Here is a 17,742-nt window from a genome sequence, read left to right as displayed (position 1 = left end):
ATCACAATGGTGTATAAGTTAGATGAAAATATAAAAGAAGAGTGAGAGGAAGACATTTAAACATGAAGACATTCAGGGGGACAAGATGGTGGCGTAAGTTAGGTCGGAGGAATGCTCTCTCTGATACTTTACAATTTCCTCAAAGATGCCTGCAAAAAGAAAGGGTAAAATGCGCTCTTACCCCACCGAAGCCACCATGCCCTCAATGCAGAGATTGATAACGTCCTTTCGACCTACCCCGGCCTTGGAGAAGGGGGCAAAATCCCCTTTGTGGAGAACCTCGAGGGAGTGAGGGGGCCACCAAGGGAGGTAACCTTAAGTCCCCCAGATCTTCAACCTCCGCAGGCCCCGAGATTGACTGGTTCCTCTCTTTTCCCCGCGGTGCCAATTGACGACGTCTGTCGTGCTACTGCGGAAGGTGGGGGGCCTGAGAGAGGGTTTGCCCAGTCAAGGAGCTGCATCTCCGCGAACAGTGGAACTAAACAGCGTGGGAGTAGGTGCTTGTTTCCTTTCCTCGAGCCAAATGGAGACGCTGGAATGCAAGAAGGAGTGACCAGCTTGCCCGGGACAGCAACAGAGGAAGAAGATTTTGCCCATTTGGAAGATATGGATGAGTCTTTTCAGATTCCTTCTAGACCTGCGGTTGTAATGCTGGAAGCATTATGGGACTTAGTGGCCGGTTTAGGCCACTCTTTCAAGGAACAAGTGACTAAAATGGGGCGATTAAAGTCTAAGATTGAGACACTGGAGGAAAAAGTGGAGAAGCAAGAAATTGAGTTTAAGGCTCAAATCGGAAAGATTGAATCAACTATTAAGAATTCAGACTGGGTAGTAAAGCTCATAAAGAACTTTAGTAATGCTAGTAGAAGGCTGGAACATCTGGAAAATTATAATAGGTGACTAAACTTGCACCTATTAAATTTCCCTAAAGTCCTGGGAGAAGATCAGTTTATGACTTTAAAAAAAGTATATGAAAGATTTTGAAGTTTGAAAATCAAAAAATTCCAGTTGTGAATAAGTTGGTATTTTTACCTGTATCACCTAATGTGAGAAACACTCAAACAATCAGAGGCCCTCGAGAATTTAACCCAATTTTTAGAAAGCTCATCAGAGGAAGTTAATGAGCGAGCTACCTTGTTAGTAACCTTCTTCAATGAGCACGATGTGAGTCAAATAATGCAGAGATATTTTAAAAATCTCTCTGCTAGTTTCCTTTCTCAACAGATTAGAATATATCCTGAGTTTACTCGAGTTACTCAGGAGAGAAGGCGAGAGTTTCTCTCCTTAAAGGCTCAAGTAATATCTCTTGGTTACAATTTCTCACTAAGATATCCATGCAAATGTTTAATTCGGTTACAAACTGAATCCTTCATTTTTTCCTACCGGAGCAATTGAAGTTTTTTTATTTACGCCAGATATATCTACCCAATCCTTAATTTAAATCTAATCCCTGAAGATATAAAGTAATAAGGCAAGGATACATAAAGTCTGTTTTTGTTCTCTCTCCCAATGATTCTGTCTGTCCCCCCCTTGTTCCTATAATACCTTTATTGTGGGGGGTATGAGTAAATGGAAGATTTAATGAGTTTTGTTTCTGCAAATGGATAGATATTCCTGAGTATGGATATTATTCTTCATAATTATGTATTTGGAAATGTACTTATGCATCTCTGTTTTTTCTGTAAGTTAGAGTTATTACTTAAATGTAGAAGAAAATGAATACAAATAAAATTTAAAAAAAAAACAAAACATGAAGACATTCAATGAACAAATCTTAGAATTAAGGATGAACTTTTAGTTACAAAGAGATAGAGAAGGCATTGTTGAAAAGCTAGGATTTCAAGTCTTGCTTAATTTCTTGGTGTCAGTAGGTCGAAGGTTTTCAGGTAAGGCGTTCCAGAGCATAGGGCCTATAGAAATAGAAATGCCAGCAACTCCTCAAAAATTGCAAAAGAGAACTTACAGCTAGATTGAACAGTGCTTGGTCACAAAACAGATTTCTAAGTTTTAGCATTCAAGTGACTTGTCAGCATGACACCAGTGAAAACCCTTACCTTTCAAGAGATTTTTTTTTTTTAAACTATTTTGCAGTAGTCATCACAGCAGCTGGGAAAAAAAAAACACGCAACTCTTCTCCAGACCCAGACCAAAGGCCAGCAGAAAAGAACAGTGTATGAGTGCTGACTAACCTGTCTACAAGTTTCGCAGGAACCTCGATGGCAGCGTTGCGAGCATCTATGCATTCCACATGCCAGCACTTTGTCACAACTGTCACCACACGTAGCTACGTCTTCCGTACAAGGCAGAGAGTATTCTGAACACAGAGAACAATCATCACTGACATGCAGTAAAGTTTATCTTAAAACTGTTATTAGCTTAGTAGGAATCACAATTCTGGCAAATGCACCTACTAAGATCATGAGAAACAAAGAATCAGCTAAGATCATGTTACCACTAAATTATAAATACAAAAAAAGATAAGTGGAAACCCTAAAGTCCATATTGCCATTGTTTTACATAAAATTTCATTATTTCAACCAAACTTAAAAATGTTTTATTACCTGGGATCTGTATTAGGAATCTTTACCCAGGAAAAGGATCATGGCATAATTGTGGATAATATGTTGAAATCCTCAGTTCAGTATTCAGCAGTGATCATAGGAATATATGATATGCCATGCTGAGTTAAAGCAAGGCCCATCCAGTTCAGCAGTCTCTAACAGTGGCCAGCCTGGGTCACAAATACCCAGTAAATCCCAAAAAGTAGCTCTATTTCTTGTAACTCACTCCTAGGTATAGCATTGACTTTCCTAATCTATTTGGCTAATAATGTTTTATGGACTTTTCCTTCAGGAACTTGTCCAAACCTCTTTTAAACCTTGCTTGCTACTTGCCTTGACAAAATTCTCTGGCAACAGATTTCACAGTTCGATTGTGCACAGAGTGAAAAAGTACTTTACATAATTTGTTTCATATCTGCTGGTTGTTACTTTCATGGTTCATCCCCCTTGTTTTAATTTTTTTTTTCTTTTTTTTTTTTTAAAGGCAAATAACTGTCCTTTATCATTCCACTTCACTGGATTTTATATCCCCTCAGTCATTACTTCCTTAACCTGAAGCCTCTCTTCATAAGGAAGCTGTTCCATCCCCTTTATCATTTTTGTTCCCACTCTCTGCACTTTTTCTAGTTCTACTATGTCTTTTTGAGATATGTGAAATATTGGTCATCCCTAACATTTTTTTTTTAATTAATAATTCTTATTGCTGTCAACAGGAAATAGTCACAAAACATCATGACCAATAACATAATAGAAAACATAGCAAAACAGCAAAGCTGTGGTCACACAACATGGATCAATACAGAAGCAGTATATTTTCCATTTCATTCTCTTCCTAACATTCTATTTACTTTCTTGAGCACTGCCACACAATGAGCTGAAGATTTCAATATATAAGTCCACAAGGCCCCCAAGGTCCTTTCTTAGATGACTCCTAATTCAGAGTCAATGTTTCCTGTAAGCTGTGCATGCACACGCACATATAGGTTATAAAACAAGCATACACAGGAAAGCACAGCACACTCCAGAAAAGGAAACCAGAATATTTCAAAGAGCATTGCACACAAACCTGTACATTACTTTGCACATAAGAACTTTCTGCACACAAAATTAGAGGAACATTGGAATACATTTTCCTACATGCATCATTTTTCTGCATTGGATTTTATCTGCCATTCAGATGCCCAGTCTCCTAGTCTTGCAAGCTCTTTCTGCAGTTCCTCACAATCCGCTGCTGTATAACTTTGAATAATTCTATGTCATCTGCGAATTTGATTAGCTTTCTCACTGTTCTCTTTTCCAGATCACTTATGAACAATATGTACTGAATATATGCAGAATTTAAAAAACTAAATACATTTACACCTTCAAAAATTATCTAAGATTTGTAAGGCAACTTTACTAAAACCATGTTGACTCTTTCCCATTAAGCCACGTCTATAGATACAGAGGTATTTTCTGTTTTCTTCATTCTTTTTCAGATCATTCCTAATATTCTATTTCTTTTTGGACCGCCACTGCACACTGAGAAGAGGGTTACAACGTTTTACCCACAAGATGACTCCTAACACGGAACCCAGCTTTTGTATTTTTAGTTGGGATTATTTTTCCATGTGTGCTTCACTTGAACTTTTCCACCTTAAATTTTATTTTATCTGCCATTCAGATGCCCAGCCTCAATCTCACAATTTCTTCTGAAGTTCCTCATAATCTGCTGCTATTTTAACAATTTTGAATTTTGTGTCACCTGAAAATCTGATCACCCCACTCATCGTTCCCCTTTCTAGATCATTTATGAATATATTTAACAGCTCAAGGTTGATATTCAGAAGCCATTTAGATAGATAACTTAAAAGTTAGCAGTCTAAAAATGGCAAAACCGGCATATTCAGCCACTTATCTAGCTAACTTCTAGCCAGATAACTAGTTATTTGGCTAGAAATTAGCTAGATAAGTGTGAGGAATTCTGGGGAGGATTGGCATTAGCCGTGTAAGTTATCCCACTAACGCCGAGTGCTAGCCAGATTACTTATCCAGCTAACTCTGGTCTTTAAGATAGCCGGATATATTCAGCGGCACGACCATGCCACTGAATATACCCTGCTAATTAGCTGGATAATGTTAGCAGCTGAAAATCAACCCTCACAAGTCTTAGTACAGATCCCTGCAGTACTCCACAACTGACCTTTCTCCATTTGGAAAACTGATCGTTTAGTCCTACCCTCTAATTCATGTTTTTTAACCACTTCACCAGAACACAATAGGACACTCTCTCCTATCCCATGATTTTTTTTCTTTTTTTTTTTTAATTTCCTGAATCTCTCATGGGGAACTTTGTCAAATGCCTTCTGAAAATCCAAACACACTATATCAATCGGATCATCTCTACCTACATATTTATCTACAACTTCAAAAAAAAATCTAAAAGATTAGTAAGGTAAAACTTCCCTTTGCTAAAACCTTGTCGACTCTTCCCCATTAAGCCATGTTTTTCTATATGGCCTGTGATTTTATTTTTGAGAATAAATTTCTATCATTTTGCCAGGCACCATAGTCAGGCTCACAAGTCTATAGTTTCCCAGCTCATCCCTGAAGTCCTTTTTAAAAATCAGTGTTACATTAGCCACTCTCCAATCTTCAGGAACTGTGGCCCTTTGAAATGGTACATTACAGATTACTAGTAAAAGGTTTGAAATTTCATGTTTGAATCCTTTCAGGACTCTGGGGTAAATACCATCCAATCAGAAAGAAAGAGAAAATAAAACTAAGAATCCCATAATGGCCGCACCTCAAGTATTGTGTGTAGTTCTGGTTGCCCCATCTCAAAAAATATATAGTGGCATTAAAAAAAAAAAAAAAAGGGGGGACAGAGAAGGGCAACAAAAATGACAGAGGATGGAATGGTTTTTTTATGAAAGAGCCTAAATATGTTAGGGCTCTTCAACTTTCTTTGCGATCTTGTAGCTTGCCATCAAATCGAGGTATGGCAGACCCAAATGCGTCACTATGAGTTGGAAGACCTTAACTGTCAACTCCCACTCTGCTGGGTCCAAGACTTGTCTGCTGTGGAAGTCTGCCTGTGCATTGGCGAGAGCATCTACTAAGAGTACTCCGGGAAAGGTTATAGGGCAATGCCCTATCTTGCCTACTAAGGCTCTCTCTTTTTTTTTTTTTTTAAAGAACTGATCTAGTCAGAGGATTCCCCATAAATTTAAAATCACACCTGACAGAGGAACCCTTCCCAATTTAGAGAAGATCAGGACCACAGGTTATGCTCACTCAATCTGCTGGAGTCAGAGAAATACTGGGGGATCGCAGGTGGCACACCAGGGTATATGGGTGGTGCCTTTTTCAGTTTTCTCTGACGCCATCTGCTGGAAGGGAGGCATAACCGAGCAGTCTGGACTGATCCTGGTACGTACAGGGAATCCTGTTTAGCCTCCAAAATCAGATGAGATTGGGAGCACTCAGGGTGGTGTCGCCATAGGCCCTCTGCCATTGGGAACAAGGGGGAAAGGGAACTGTCTGCTGTGCCACCTCCTACCCCACTGCTCTCCAGAGCTACTACAGCCCAAGGGGATGTCCCAATGTTGGCAAAATCTGTAGTAGCCAAATTGCCTTCAGCATCTAAACAGTGCTGACTCTAGCATAGACAGAATTAAGGCTGAATTGCCCTTATATGGTAAGCCTCACAGATAGAAAGGTGCTTATATCTTTTTGTCCCCAACACCATAGTTTTCCTGAACTCGGGGTGCATGAAGGAGGCTGCCTAGAGCCAAGGCACCTAGGTGTACCCACACAAATATGCACTTTAATCTAGGCCGCAGTCTTACGCACACCAGTACCCGTGCACACGTCAGGACACCACTGCATAGTGAGAATGCACACACACATCTAAGTGCACGGAAAAAAAACCCGCCGCTGCAGCTTACCACGCAACTGACTGAAGCGAACCTGAGAAGCGGGGCCTAGCCAAAAACTGCTCAACCCACTGAGCTTGAGTTGCCTCCACTCTTCACTAACTCCCCAGAGAAGTAAGAGGGAAAAGGGGATAAGAGATGCAGAGAGAAACACCAAAGGAAAGGATCACCTGGTAAGAAAAAACAAACAAAAAAAAAAAAAGAGGGAACCTAAAACTTCCCTTTTAACTTTTTTACCTGAGCTCATCCTCCTGGCTGAGAACACGATTTGGTCACCAACTACAGGGGGAGAAGGCACAAGCCTTCATTGCTGAGAACTCTCTCATCCTCTGCTTTTTAAGTCTGTGCCTGGCCAGGCTTCCAGACTTAAAGCACTCAAATGAGGGAGGGATCAGACAGGTGTCACATCAGGAGCTCAAGCAGTGCGTTCAAATCTTATCTTCTATTTTTTTTTTTTTTTTTTTTTGTTTTTAACCACAAGCAATCCACACAAGGGAGATGAATGTCCACCATCTGCTGGAGATAGAGAATACTGGCAGGCTGATGTCAGGGCAGGGCTATATGTCAGTGACATCACATGTCAGTTTACTCTGTCTCCATCTGCTGGTAGGCGTGCATAACCTACTGATGTGGATTGGCCTGCCTGAGTGCAGTGGAAGCCTCTATGTGGGTTGACTCAGATCATTAGAAAATACTTCATGGAAAGTATGGTGGATACATAGAACAGCCTCTCAGAGAAGGTGAGAGAGAGGCAAGGACAGAAACAGAATTCAAGAAGAAATAGAAGTACAGAGGATACCTAATTGAAAAGAAGATAAAGCTAGAGATTATGTGACGTCTACAGCACTACAAAGGGAAGTACATGGGACAGACTAGATGAATCAATCAGGCTTTACCTGCCATCATATTTCTGTATATACAGAGCTATGGAAAAAATGCTTAAAAATAACTAAAATAAATAGGTGTGTGAAACTTTCATATGCTATTTGACATATTTCCTATTAATGCTCATTTAATTTAGATGTATACTGTAAAATTTCATGGTAACAGGTGATTTTCATTGTTAAAGTGGATAAAGTATTAATTACCTCTATGTTTTCCTGGAAAATATTTTCTTTATAGATGTATTTGTTAACGATGGAAAATCACATTTGTATTGATGGTTTTTTGTCATAATTATTTAAAAAAACTAATAAAGAATAAATATAAAAAATAAATAAATAAATAAAATGATCACACCACAATGCCAAGTTCACACTACCAGATACTGAAAAAAAATACTATCATACGATTGGACAACTCCACCCCTTCCCAAATTAGGGGATAGTAAAAACAAAAAGCATCATTTTAAGTACCCAGTTGTTTCCCCACTTATGCCTTGCAGTACAGGTATTCTTCATAGTGCTTCAGAATACACGTCAATTGTGATACTTGAACAAAATGTGTCAATCAGCTGGGAATAGCAATTTCAAGATTAGCTGAAGTAAATTAAAACTAGATAATACTAATATGATGCATACTGCAAACCACCATCTATGCACAAATGTGTATGAGAAACAACATTCAAAACAAGATATAAAAAACTCTGCAATATAACAAAGGAAACAACACAACCAAATCCAGCTCCTCTCCCCACTTTAGAACCTTATAGTCAATAGTTCCCACATCTTTAAAAGCTTAGGGTTTAAAACATGTTTGCCCCAAAGAGAAAATGTTTGATTAGGAAATTACATATAGTGCATAAATCACCCTTACTTGATTTCCCACAGGGACAAGACCTTTTGCCAGATCGTGGGCATTCCCCACAGGGACCTGAATGGCAAACTTGCTCACATGTGTGACTACCACAAGGTAATGGCTTGCTACACACCTGAAAGAAAATCAGAGAATACAATTAAATATGTCGACAAATTAATCAGTAAGAGCACCTACAACTAATATTTAACATTTGGAGAAACAGATACCAAAAAGAAAAAAAAAATCTCTAAAGCATTATCTGAAAGCATGCAAGCCACAATCCTAACTAGCACACTAGTTACTAATCCTGGCAAAATGATTAAGCAAAGAGTTTGCACAGAAAATGAACTACAGTTTCATCTCTGGAAGTATTTCCTTCAGGAAAGGCTTTACATATAGGGGGATAGGGGTAGAGGAAGACAGGATCACTGTTCTGCGGGTACGTGAAGTAAGGATATTCATATCCAATGCTGTCAATTCGGCACTTTTCACAAGAACTAAAAGTAACTAAAAAAAAAAAAAAAAAATCACTCCACATGCACTGTAGGGTTCATCCAGAAGTTACACAATAATTCTTTTTAGCTAACTATGGGCCAGATTTACTAAGTGTTTTTCCCATAGACACAAAATGGAAGACAACCTTTAGTAAATAGGCCCCTAAAGTTTGCAGTGATTTGATTGTCAAATCAAAATTTTAGAAATTATGATAAATATACCACTAAATCACAGTCCAAAAAAGCAATTAAACAAAACTATAGAAATAATGTCCACAGAAAATGAGATGCCTGCCATGATGTGTGACCCCCCAACCACCCGCCCTTTTGGATTTTTTTTTTTTTTTAACTTTCAAAAGTGTCTTGAAGATTTATTTCTGTCAGCTGGTCCCACAGAGATGGAATATTTAGGACAGCGTTAACATCCCTGAGATCCAAATGTCAGCCCATGCTCACTTCCCTCTACCTTCCCTAATTTTTTGGGAACAGTGGAATGTGAAGATTGAATAGACACACTGACAGATCTGTACTTCAGAACTCATTCAACTGTATCCTTGCAAATAAGGTCTTTTAGCTCTCTGAAAAAAGGCACCTAGGCAGGGTCTCTAGAATGTTCAACAGATTTATTGCTGAAGCATTTGGGATCACAACAAATGCAACAGAAAATCCAGTTTGTGTAGAATGGAAAGCAACAGAAACAGTTTGGCCTCTACCTGAGACGAAGAGGTCACTGGCCTAAGCGTTAGAACCGAAGTGAGTAGTCATTGCAGAGCCTTGTTAGGCTTCCTGAGGAGTGAAGCCTCTGCTGCAGTCTTCTGGATGAATATGGCACATGAAAACAAGACCTGGATGAGAAGCTTGAAAAGACTGTCTCCTACTTTAGTGAGGACAGAAATGTCTAGTCTTCAAAAGAAATATTCAAATGAGGCATTCAGAGGAGAGCAACACTACTAGCTTCAGAAATTTCCACGACCTGGGAGAGGATGTTGCTCCAAACAGATGCTCGCTATCCAAGGACAGATTACAGTCTCCTCTACAGTTCCACGTGCATGTCCACAGAGACAGGCAGAGCTCTGGAGTCTCAATGCATGGATGAGACAACAATGCAGGGAAGAGAGATTCAGTTTTGTAAGGAAATGGACAACCTGTTGGGGAAGAGGGAGATTTTTCCAAAAGGACAGGCTCCACCTTAACCAGAATGGAACCAGGCTGCTGGTGCTAACTTTTAAAAAGGAGATAGAACAGCTTATAAACTAGAACAAGGGGGAAAGCCAACAGTCACTCAGTAGTGCATGGTTCAGAGGATACTACTGAAACAGGAGAGTTAGAGCATGCCAACAGATTCCAAAAAAGCAAAAAGTAGCCCATGTGCCTATAAGTAAAGAATCACCTGAGCTAAAGAATTCTAAATTACCCATATCAACTGAAAAGAAGGTTAACACAAATAAAAAAAAACACACTTTGAAATGTCTGTATGCCAGAAGTTAAAAGAAGTAAGATAGGAGAGTTAGAATGTATAACAATGAATGATGAGATAGACATAATTGGCATCTCAGAGACCTGGTGGAAGGAAGATAGTTCTATATTAGGGTACAAATTATAGCAAAATGATAGGGAAGATCAACTTGGTGAGAGTGTAGCACTTTATCCTGTCGGACTCTATACCCTCCCGGACATAAAGATCATACAAGAGGAGACTAAATGCTCAGTAGAATCTATATGGGAGGAAATCCCATGTGTGGGGTAAGAGTATAGTGATAGGAGTATACTATCGTCCACCTGGCCAAAATGATCAGACAGATGATGAAATGCTAAGAGATCAGGGAAGCTAACCAATTTGGCAGTGCAGTAATAATGGGAGATTTCATTTACCCCAATATTGATTGGGTAAATATAACATCAGGATATGCTAGATACATAAAATTCCTGGATGGAATAAACGACTGCTTCATGGAGCAATTGATTCAGGAACCAAACGAGAAAGGGAGCTGTTTTAGATTTAATTCTTAGTGGAACGCAGGATTTGATGAGAGAGGCAATGGTGGTGGGGCCACTTGGCAATAGTGATCATAAGATCAAATTTGAACTAATGACTGGAAGGGGACAATATGTAAATCTACAGCTCTAAAACTACACTTTCAGAAGGGAAACTGATAAAATGAGGAAAATAGGAAAAAACTGAAAGGTGCAGCTGCAAAGGTTAAAAAGTCTACAACAGACGTGGACATTGTTTAAAAATACAATCTTAGAAGCGCAGGCCAGATGTATTCCATGCATTAAGATAGGAGGGAGGGAGGTGGGATTTTTCCTCAAGCAAGGGGGGGTATCCAAGCCAACAGTGCAGATCATGAGAGCTTTCAGCACCGGGGGGGGTGTCATTGAGACCACTCCATCAGCGTCCACGGCTTGAGAAACCACTTTTGGACTCAGTGCGACGAGCTGCTGCGAATCACCCCGTGCTGCTGGTGGTAAACGAGCATCTACGGGGCTCAAAGATACCTCCTCCGAGACCAGAGTGAGTTCTCCTCTACACACCGCGGCAGTCGGATCCAAGGTTCCCAAAACAGGAACTGCCGCCATACATTGCAGAATTGTTTGCTGCCCAGTAGGAGAAAGGGGTCCAAGGGGAAAGTTCTAACTTTCCCCTTCCTCTTGGATGGCATTGATAAAGGCATTTTAGCATGAGAAAGAAACTAAAACGAAAAGAGCCAGGCAGAGCAATGTTGGCGTTAAGCCGCCATCTTGGCTCCTCCCCATGCCTGGTAATGTTTTCCCAGAGATGAACTGAACCAAATCACCATGAACTTGGAAGATGTAGTAGGCCAGCTTGACGAGCTAAAGAGTAGCAAATCACCTGGACTGGATGGTATGCACCCCAGGGTTCTAAAGGAACTCAAAAATGAAATTTCAGATCTATTAGTTAAAATTTGTAACCTATCATTAAAATCATCCATTGTACCTGAAGACTGGAGGGTAGCCAATGTAACCCCAATATTTAAAAAGGACTCCAGGGGCGATCCAGGAAACTATAGGACCAGTCAGCCTGACTTCAGTGCCAGGAAAAATAGTGAAAACTAGGGATATGAATTGTTTTTGAACGATTAAAATTATCGTCAGATAATTTTAAAATCGTCCAAAATCTTTAGAGTGCACGATACAACACAAATGCCCCCGATTTATCGTCAGGGGCATTTGTATTGTATCGTTAAATAGGGCGCGGGAAAACTGGCACACCAAAAAAACCCTAAAGCCCACCCCGAACCTTTAAAACAAATCCCCCACCCTCCCGAACCCCCCCAAAATGTTTTAAATTACCTGGGGTGCAGTGGGGGGGTCCCGGCACAATCTCCCTCTCTCTGGCCACGACTGCGTTAAGAGAAATGGCGCCGGTGGCCCTTTGCCCTTATGTGACAGGGCAAAGGTAGCGCCGGCACCATTTTGAAGATTGGCAATACGGCCCGCGTGCAGGAGATCGCCCCCGGACCCCCAGGGACTTTTGGCCAGCTTGGGGGGGGCCTCCTGACCCCCACAAGACTTGCCAAAAGTCCAGCGGGGGTCCGGGAGCGACCTCCTGCACGCGGGCCGTATTGCCAATCTTCAAAATGGTGCCGGCGCTACCTTTGCCCTCACTATGTCGTACGGGCGACCGATTTACGATTTTTAAAAAAAAACAAAACAATACGACGATCAGATTTCCCTCCCCCCCCAGCCAAAACCGATCGTTAAGACGATCGATCACACGATTCACACCCCTAGTGGAAACTATTCTAAAGATCAAAATCACAGAGCATATAGAAAAAGACATGATTTAATGGAATACAGCCAGCATGATTTACCCAAGGCAAGTCTTGATTCACAAATCTGCTTCATTTTTTTGAAGGAGTTAATAAACATGTGGATAAAGGTGAGCCAGTAGATGTAGTGTATTTGGATTTTCAGAAGGAGTTTGACAAAGTCCCTCATGAGAGGAAACTAAAAAAAGTCAATGGAATAGGAAGCGGTGTCCTTTTAAGGATTACAAACTGGTTGAAAGACAGGAAACACGAGTAGGATTAAATGGTCAATTTTCTCAGTGGAAAAAAGTGTAAAAGGTGGAGTGCCTCAGCAGTCTGGACTGATCCGGGTACGTACAGGGAACAGTGCTAAGCTCCTTTGTTTCTCCATCCTAAGTCCACCCCTGTAGCCACCCACAGGGCCTAAAATGTAGGAACTCAGCCCTAGTAAATTTTCAAAAGGGCCAATTTATGAACCTAATTCCAAATGTTAGTAGCCTAAACTCTTTGAAAATTGGCCTCTAAACCTTACATAGCACAGTACCTTTTAGACTTTTAAAGAGGCTCAGGACACTCGGTTGTTGGAGGTAGTCTAATCAAACAGCGCAAAAGATGCACAATAATATAACAGCATAAGATCGATGACTATAAACACACAACATATTGGTAGTTCTGATTAACGAGGTATATCATCCTTAAAGAAGAGCAAGTTTGCTTACCGTAAACGGTGTTTTCCGTAGATAGCAGATGAATTAGCCATGCTGTCTAGATACATCCTCCGTGCCACTAGGTGGCGGAGCTCTCCATGTATGGTTAAGTCTTTCAGCTAGGTATTCCATCTTGTATATCGCTCGCGCTGCCTGAGGTACCTCAGTCTGTATCAAGTGTTATGCCCGGTCAAAACTGTCCATGGAGGCAGGCAGGTCAGCATGGCTAATTTATCTGCTATGTACGGAAAACACCGTTTACAGTAAGCTGTCTGGGAGTCCCCAGCTGACGTATTGAGCAGTTGATGATATTGGTTTTTGTTTATTGTGCTCAATATGGAATGTATTGGCAGACAGTTCCTATGGAGGCTGTTTGTGTGAGGTACATGTGCTCTTCTGTAGTGTCTGTCCCAATAGCGCATCATCCGCAACTTGCTTATCTAAGCAGTAATGGGATGTGAAAGTATGTAAAGATAACGACATTGCTTCTATACTGAGATCGCCACGTCTGTTACTTGATGCACTTTGAAGTTGCCGATATTGACTGCGATCATTTATGGTATCAAATTTGTATACCATTGGACATCCAGATAGAAAATTTTCTCTTTGTCACTGGACGTCCTTTGGTGTTAGGAATGAACGAAAGAAACAGTTGCGAAGGACTGTGTGGTGAATGGGTGCACTGTATACAATAGGGAAGCGCACACTTACCGTCCAATGTAAGTAAATGCTTCTCATTGTCATTTTCATGAGGTGTTGGAGGAAAAACGGATAAGGTGATAGTCTGGATGAAATGGAAACTAGATATTACCTTTGGTAGAAACTTAGGGCGAGTTCATAAGGTCGCCTTGTGATGACTGAATTGCAGATAAGGAAAATAGTGAATTAAGGCTTGAAAGTCACTAACTCATTCCACCGATGTGAAGGCCACCAGGAAGAGTTCTTACCATGAGAGGTATCGAAGGTGACAAGTCCCTAATGGTTCAAAGGGTGGACGCACCTATTGTTTGAGGATTATGTAAATATTCCACGTCACAGGCGGTTACTTTATTGGTGGACGCAGGTGTAGTTCACCTTCCATGAACTTGGAAACAAGCGAATGATATGAAATAGATTGTCTGTTTAGAGGAGTATGGTAAGCTGTTATAGCGCTTAAGTGAACTCGCAGTGAGGATGTGGCGAGACTTTCACTGAATAAGAGATAGAGGTAAGAAAGAAGGTACTAAGGTGGACAAGGCAGAGGGTCTGTGTCCGTTGTGGAGCAGCAGGGAGAGAAGCGAGACCACTTTCTCTGGTAGTGGGAAGAGGGAAGGATGTAAGGTAAAGTTGCGGTAGATGATCCATTCAACCTGCACATCGTGAGGTGGAGGGAGGAGTAAAGAAGAAGATACTGTAGGGATCTGTTGTCCTGCGTCAGAAGATTAGGATTGCTGCTCAAAGGAATTGGGTCTGTTATGGACAGATGTAGTCGATAACTGTTCTATGGTTGACCCGGCTGTGTTGGCGCGATAAGAATGATATTCGACTGCTCTCCGATGCATCTCTGGATTGTAGGAGAGTGGAGAGGTATTGGAGGGAACGCATACAGTAGGTCGTGAGAACAGTCATGAAGAATGCGTCTGGATCTAGTCCGAGCAGAAATTCTCCAGCTTCCTGTTGGTTTCGGTTGTAAAGAGGTCGATAGAAGGACGACCTCGTATAGAAAATGTGTTGCGCAACCTTCTGAGCTAGTTCCCATTCGTGGGAATGAAAATTGCTGCTCAGATGGGCTGCCCTGGAATTGTGTGTTCCAGGAAGATAAGTTGGATGAAGAAGAATGGATCAGTCATGAGCCCATCCTAGTATCTGAACTGCTACTCTGCAGAGGTTCCAAGAACCTGACCTTCCTTTACTTATGTAGAACACTGCAACTTAATTGTCATAGGAAACATTACTATCTACTGTGGTAAGGTGCTTTCGAAGGGTGGAAGGACATTTCTGTCCACCGTGAGTTCCAGGAGGTTTATGGGTCGTGCGTGTTCCTATGTGGTCCATTGACCTTGAGTCTGTAAGTGGGCTAGGTAAGCCCTCCATCCTCCAGGGAATGCATCAATAGTAAGTGTTACATGATGCTCAAGGGGTCGTAGAGGTGAATCCGTGAGTAGTGTTAATGGGAGAAGCCACCACTGTAGGTCTTTCTGCATGTTGTTGTTATGGTTATAGGGTTGGACCATGGATGGAAGATCTGATCCTATTGGCTCTATAGACCTCATTGGAAAGGATGCATATGCAAGCGTGTATGAGGAGCTACACAAATGGCCGCTGCCTTGTGGCCTAATATGGTTAGGATTTGGCGGGCCGGAACTGTTGCAGTGTGAAGTAGAAGTGACGCCAGCGTGGAGAGAGCTAATGATCTCTGATGCGACAGGAAAGCTTGATCTAAATGGTGTCGATATTTGCTCCCATGAATTGAAGAGTTATATTGGTTCTAAAAGTGATGTTTCGTACATTACCGTGAGGCCTAGATTGTCTAGGCAGGGAAATAGTTCATAGTAGATTGTCCCGTAGAAGAGTCTGATTTGGTGCTATGAAAAGCACATAGTCTAAATAGGGAAATTCTGCACCTCGTGACGATGAAGGTGCGCCAGCGCTACTGCCAGACATCTTGTGAAGACCTTGGGGGCAGATGAAAAGCCCAAAGGAAGGACTTTATATTGGTAGTCCCTGGTTATCGGTCTTGAAAAATAGGTAGGACTAGGAATCCGGTTGCATTGGTATGTGCATCTTTCAAATTCAAGGAACACATCCCCTCCTTGGATCGTAGAATTGGAGGAACGGACTTGCAGGAAGTCCTTGCACTTCTCTTTGTAGAGATGTTTGTTGAGTGAACGGAGGTCTAGGAAGAAGCGTAGGCCTCCTGACCTCTTGGGAATTAGGCAATATTGAAAATAGCATCTTTGATAGATTTCTTGGTAGAGTAGTCTCTGAATGCAGTGATTCTGAAGAAGAGCACTGATTAACTTCCGTATGGAAATTGGTGTTCTATACTGGAGAAGACGCAAGAATACAAAGTGATGAGCTTCCAAGTTGGAAGAAATTTGGGTCCCGTGTCACTCATCAGAAGTATGTGCGCAGTTCGCGGTATGATTCTGAAAAATCCAGCTAGGTTTTGCGGTTTAGGGCCAGTCGTTAAAGTGGCCGACGAGGGCTCTAGCATGTTGACGTTATGTCTGCTGCTGAGAAAATGAGTGCGCCGATTATTGATATTGGTGGGGGCTTATAACATGGATAATGTATATATGGTGGGTTTTTTTTTTTGTTTTTTTAATGGTTCATCCATATGGAGTAGAAGGATTGACAAGATGTGGATGGTTGATCAAGAGAAGCAAGCAAAGGAACTGCTGTCGTCTGCTGTTTAAGCATTGTCACCGCAACAGTGTAGTTATCTTCTCGTCGTGGCTGGTTTGCTAAATTAACTTGGCCATCGTGATTGACTGTAGTGGAACAGAGTCATGTAGCCGTCTGGTTGCCATAGCAGTAGCAGAAGTTCTGGAAGGAACATTAATCCCTCTGATATAGAACGGAGGAGATGTCGAGCCCTCCTCTAGGTGGTGCCATTGAGGGACTATTTTGGTCCTGAGAGCCATGTTGGGTTCTGGTTGGTGGTGCACGAGAAGGAAGTCTCTATGAACGAGCCTTCTGCAACACTGACTCTACCCTCATGATTTGATGTGGGAGCTGGACTTCAGAATTTAGGGATGGATAGTGGGTATTCCACACCCATTCATAAAAGTATTTAGAATGAAGTATTAGAGGTAGCTCTACCGTATCAGCAGGAATGCGCATAATGTCGAAAAAGTGCGACATCTTCGAGAATCAGGTTAGTCAAATGGTTCTCCAGCTTAGTTGACCATCTGAGATGGGCCGTGGGGCGCATATGTCCCAGCAAATGGCCTCTAGGTGATGTCTTTTTTTTTTTGGTGCCTCGTTGGGTCTCGTGACACATGTAGGGGAGGCTCTTCCCGACTGATGAGCACCGGATTCGTGCACTGGATTAGATGTCCATGCATGGATGTGGTATAGCAGATGCTAAGGTGCAACGGGAGGACGCACTGGAGCCTTGGCGTGTCCATAGATGCCCCCGGATAGTCGATGGGCATGCGCCGGTGAGGGTGACAGAGGATTGGTGAACCAGCAGATGTGCCCGGTGGTTCAGTGCACCAGCGGGCTCCATGGCATACTAGCCCGGCCTTCAAGCACAGGCATGACAGGGTGGGTGCCCCGTGTGGGCGGCTTCCCTATCAGCTTCATTATTGCTTGGGTCCATAGACCAGCGGACGCACCGACAGCCACACTCGCCGGTAGTGACCTCAACTCCTCTCGTATGCCGGTGGTACGCTGCTGAGCCAGCGGATGAATTGGCCAATTTGGTGTGCGTCGCTGGCGTGTTTATGCACCGGCAGACGTTTCAATGTCCACACCAACCTTAAATCAGTTGAGCACCAGCCTACAAACTGGATATCACACTTTATTTTGAGGGCAGCAATGGCTGCATTGAAGTGTTTGGACACATC

The 17,742-nt window shown here is 41.9% G+C and overlaps 1 protein-coding gene across 2 annotated transcripts in view; it reads right to left on the bottom strand.

The window, feature by feature from the left end:
* NFXL1 (nuclear transcription factor, X-box binding like 1) overlaps positions 1-17,742 on the bottom strand; it is a 273,886-nt gene that overhangs the window by 200,247 nt on the left and 55,897 nt on the right. For both annotated transcript variants that reach the window (XM_029588216.1, XM_029588206.1), the window contains exons 9-10: positions 8,234-8,348; positions 2,190-2,314 (exon numbers count right to left, since the gene is read on the bottom strand). In XM_029588216.1, the coding sequence (XP_029444076.1) occupies positions 2,190-2,314; positions 8,234-8,348 (240 nt within the window). The remainder of the gene's footprint in view (positions 1-2,189; positions 2,315-8,233; positions 8,349-17,742) is intronic.

Source organism: Rhinatrema bivittatum, chromosome 1 (genome assembly GCF_901001135.1).
Source record: "Rhinatrema bivittatum chromosome 1, aRhiBiv1.1, whole genome shotgun sequence".
NCBI lineage: Eukaryota > Metazoa > Chordata > Amphibia > Gymnophiona > Rhinatrematidae > Rhinatrema > Rhinatrema bivittatum.
Note: the sequence above shows the minus strand (reverse complement) of the source record. Positions and strands in the feature narration are given on the sequence as shown.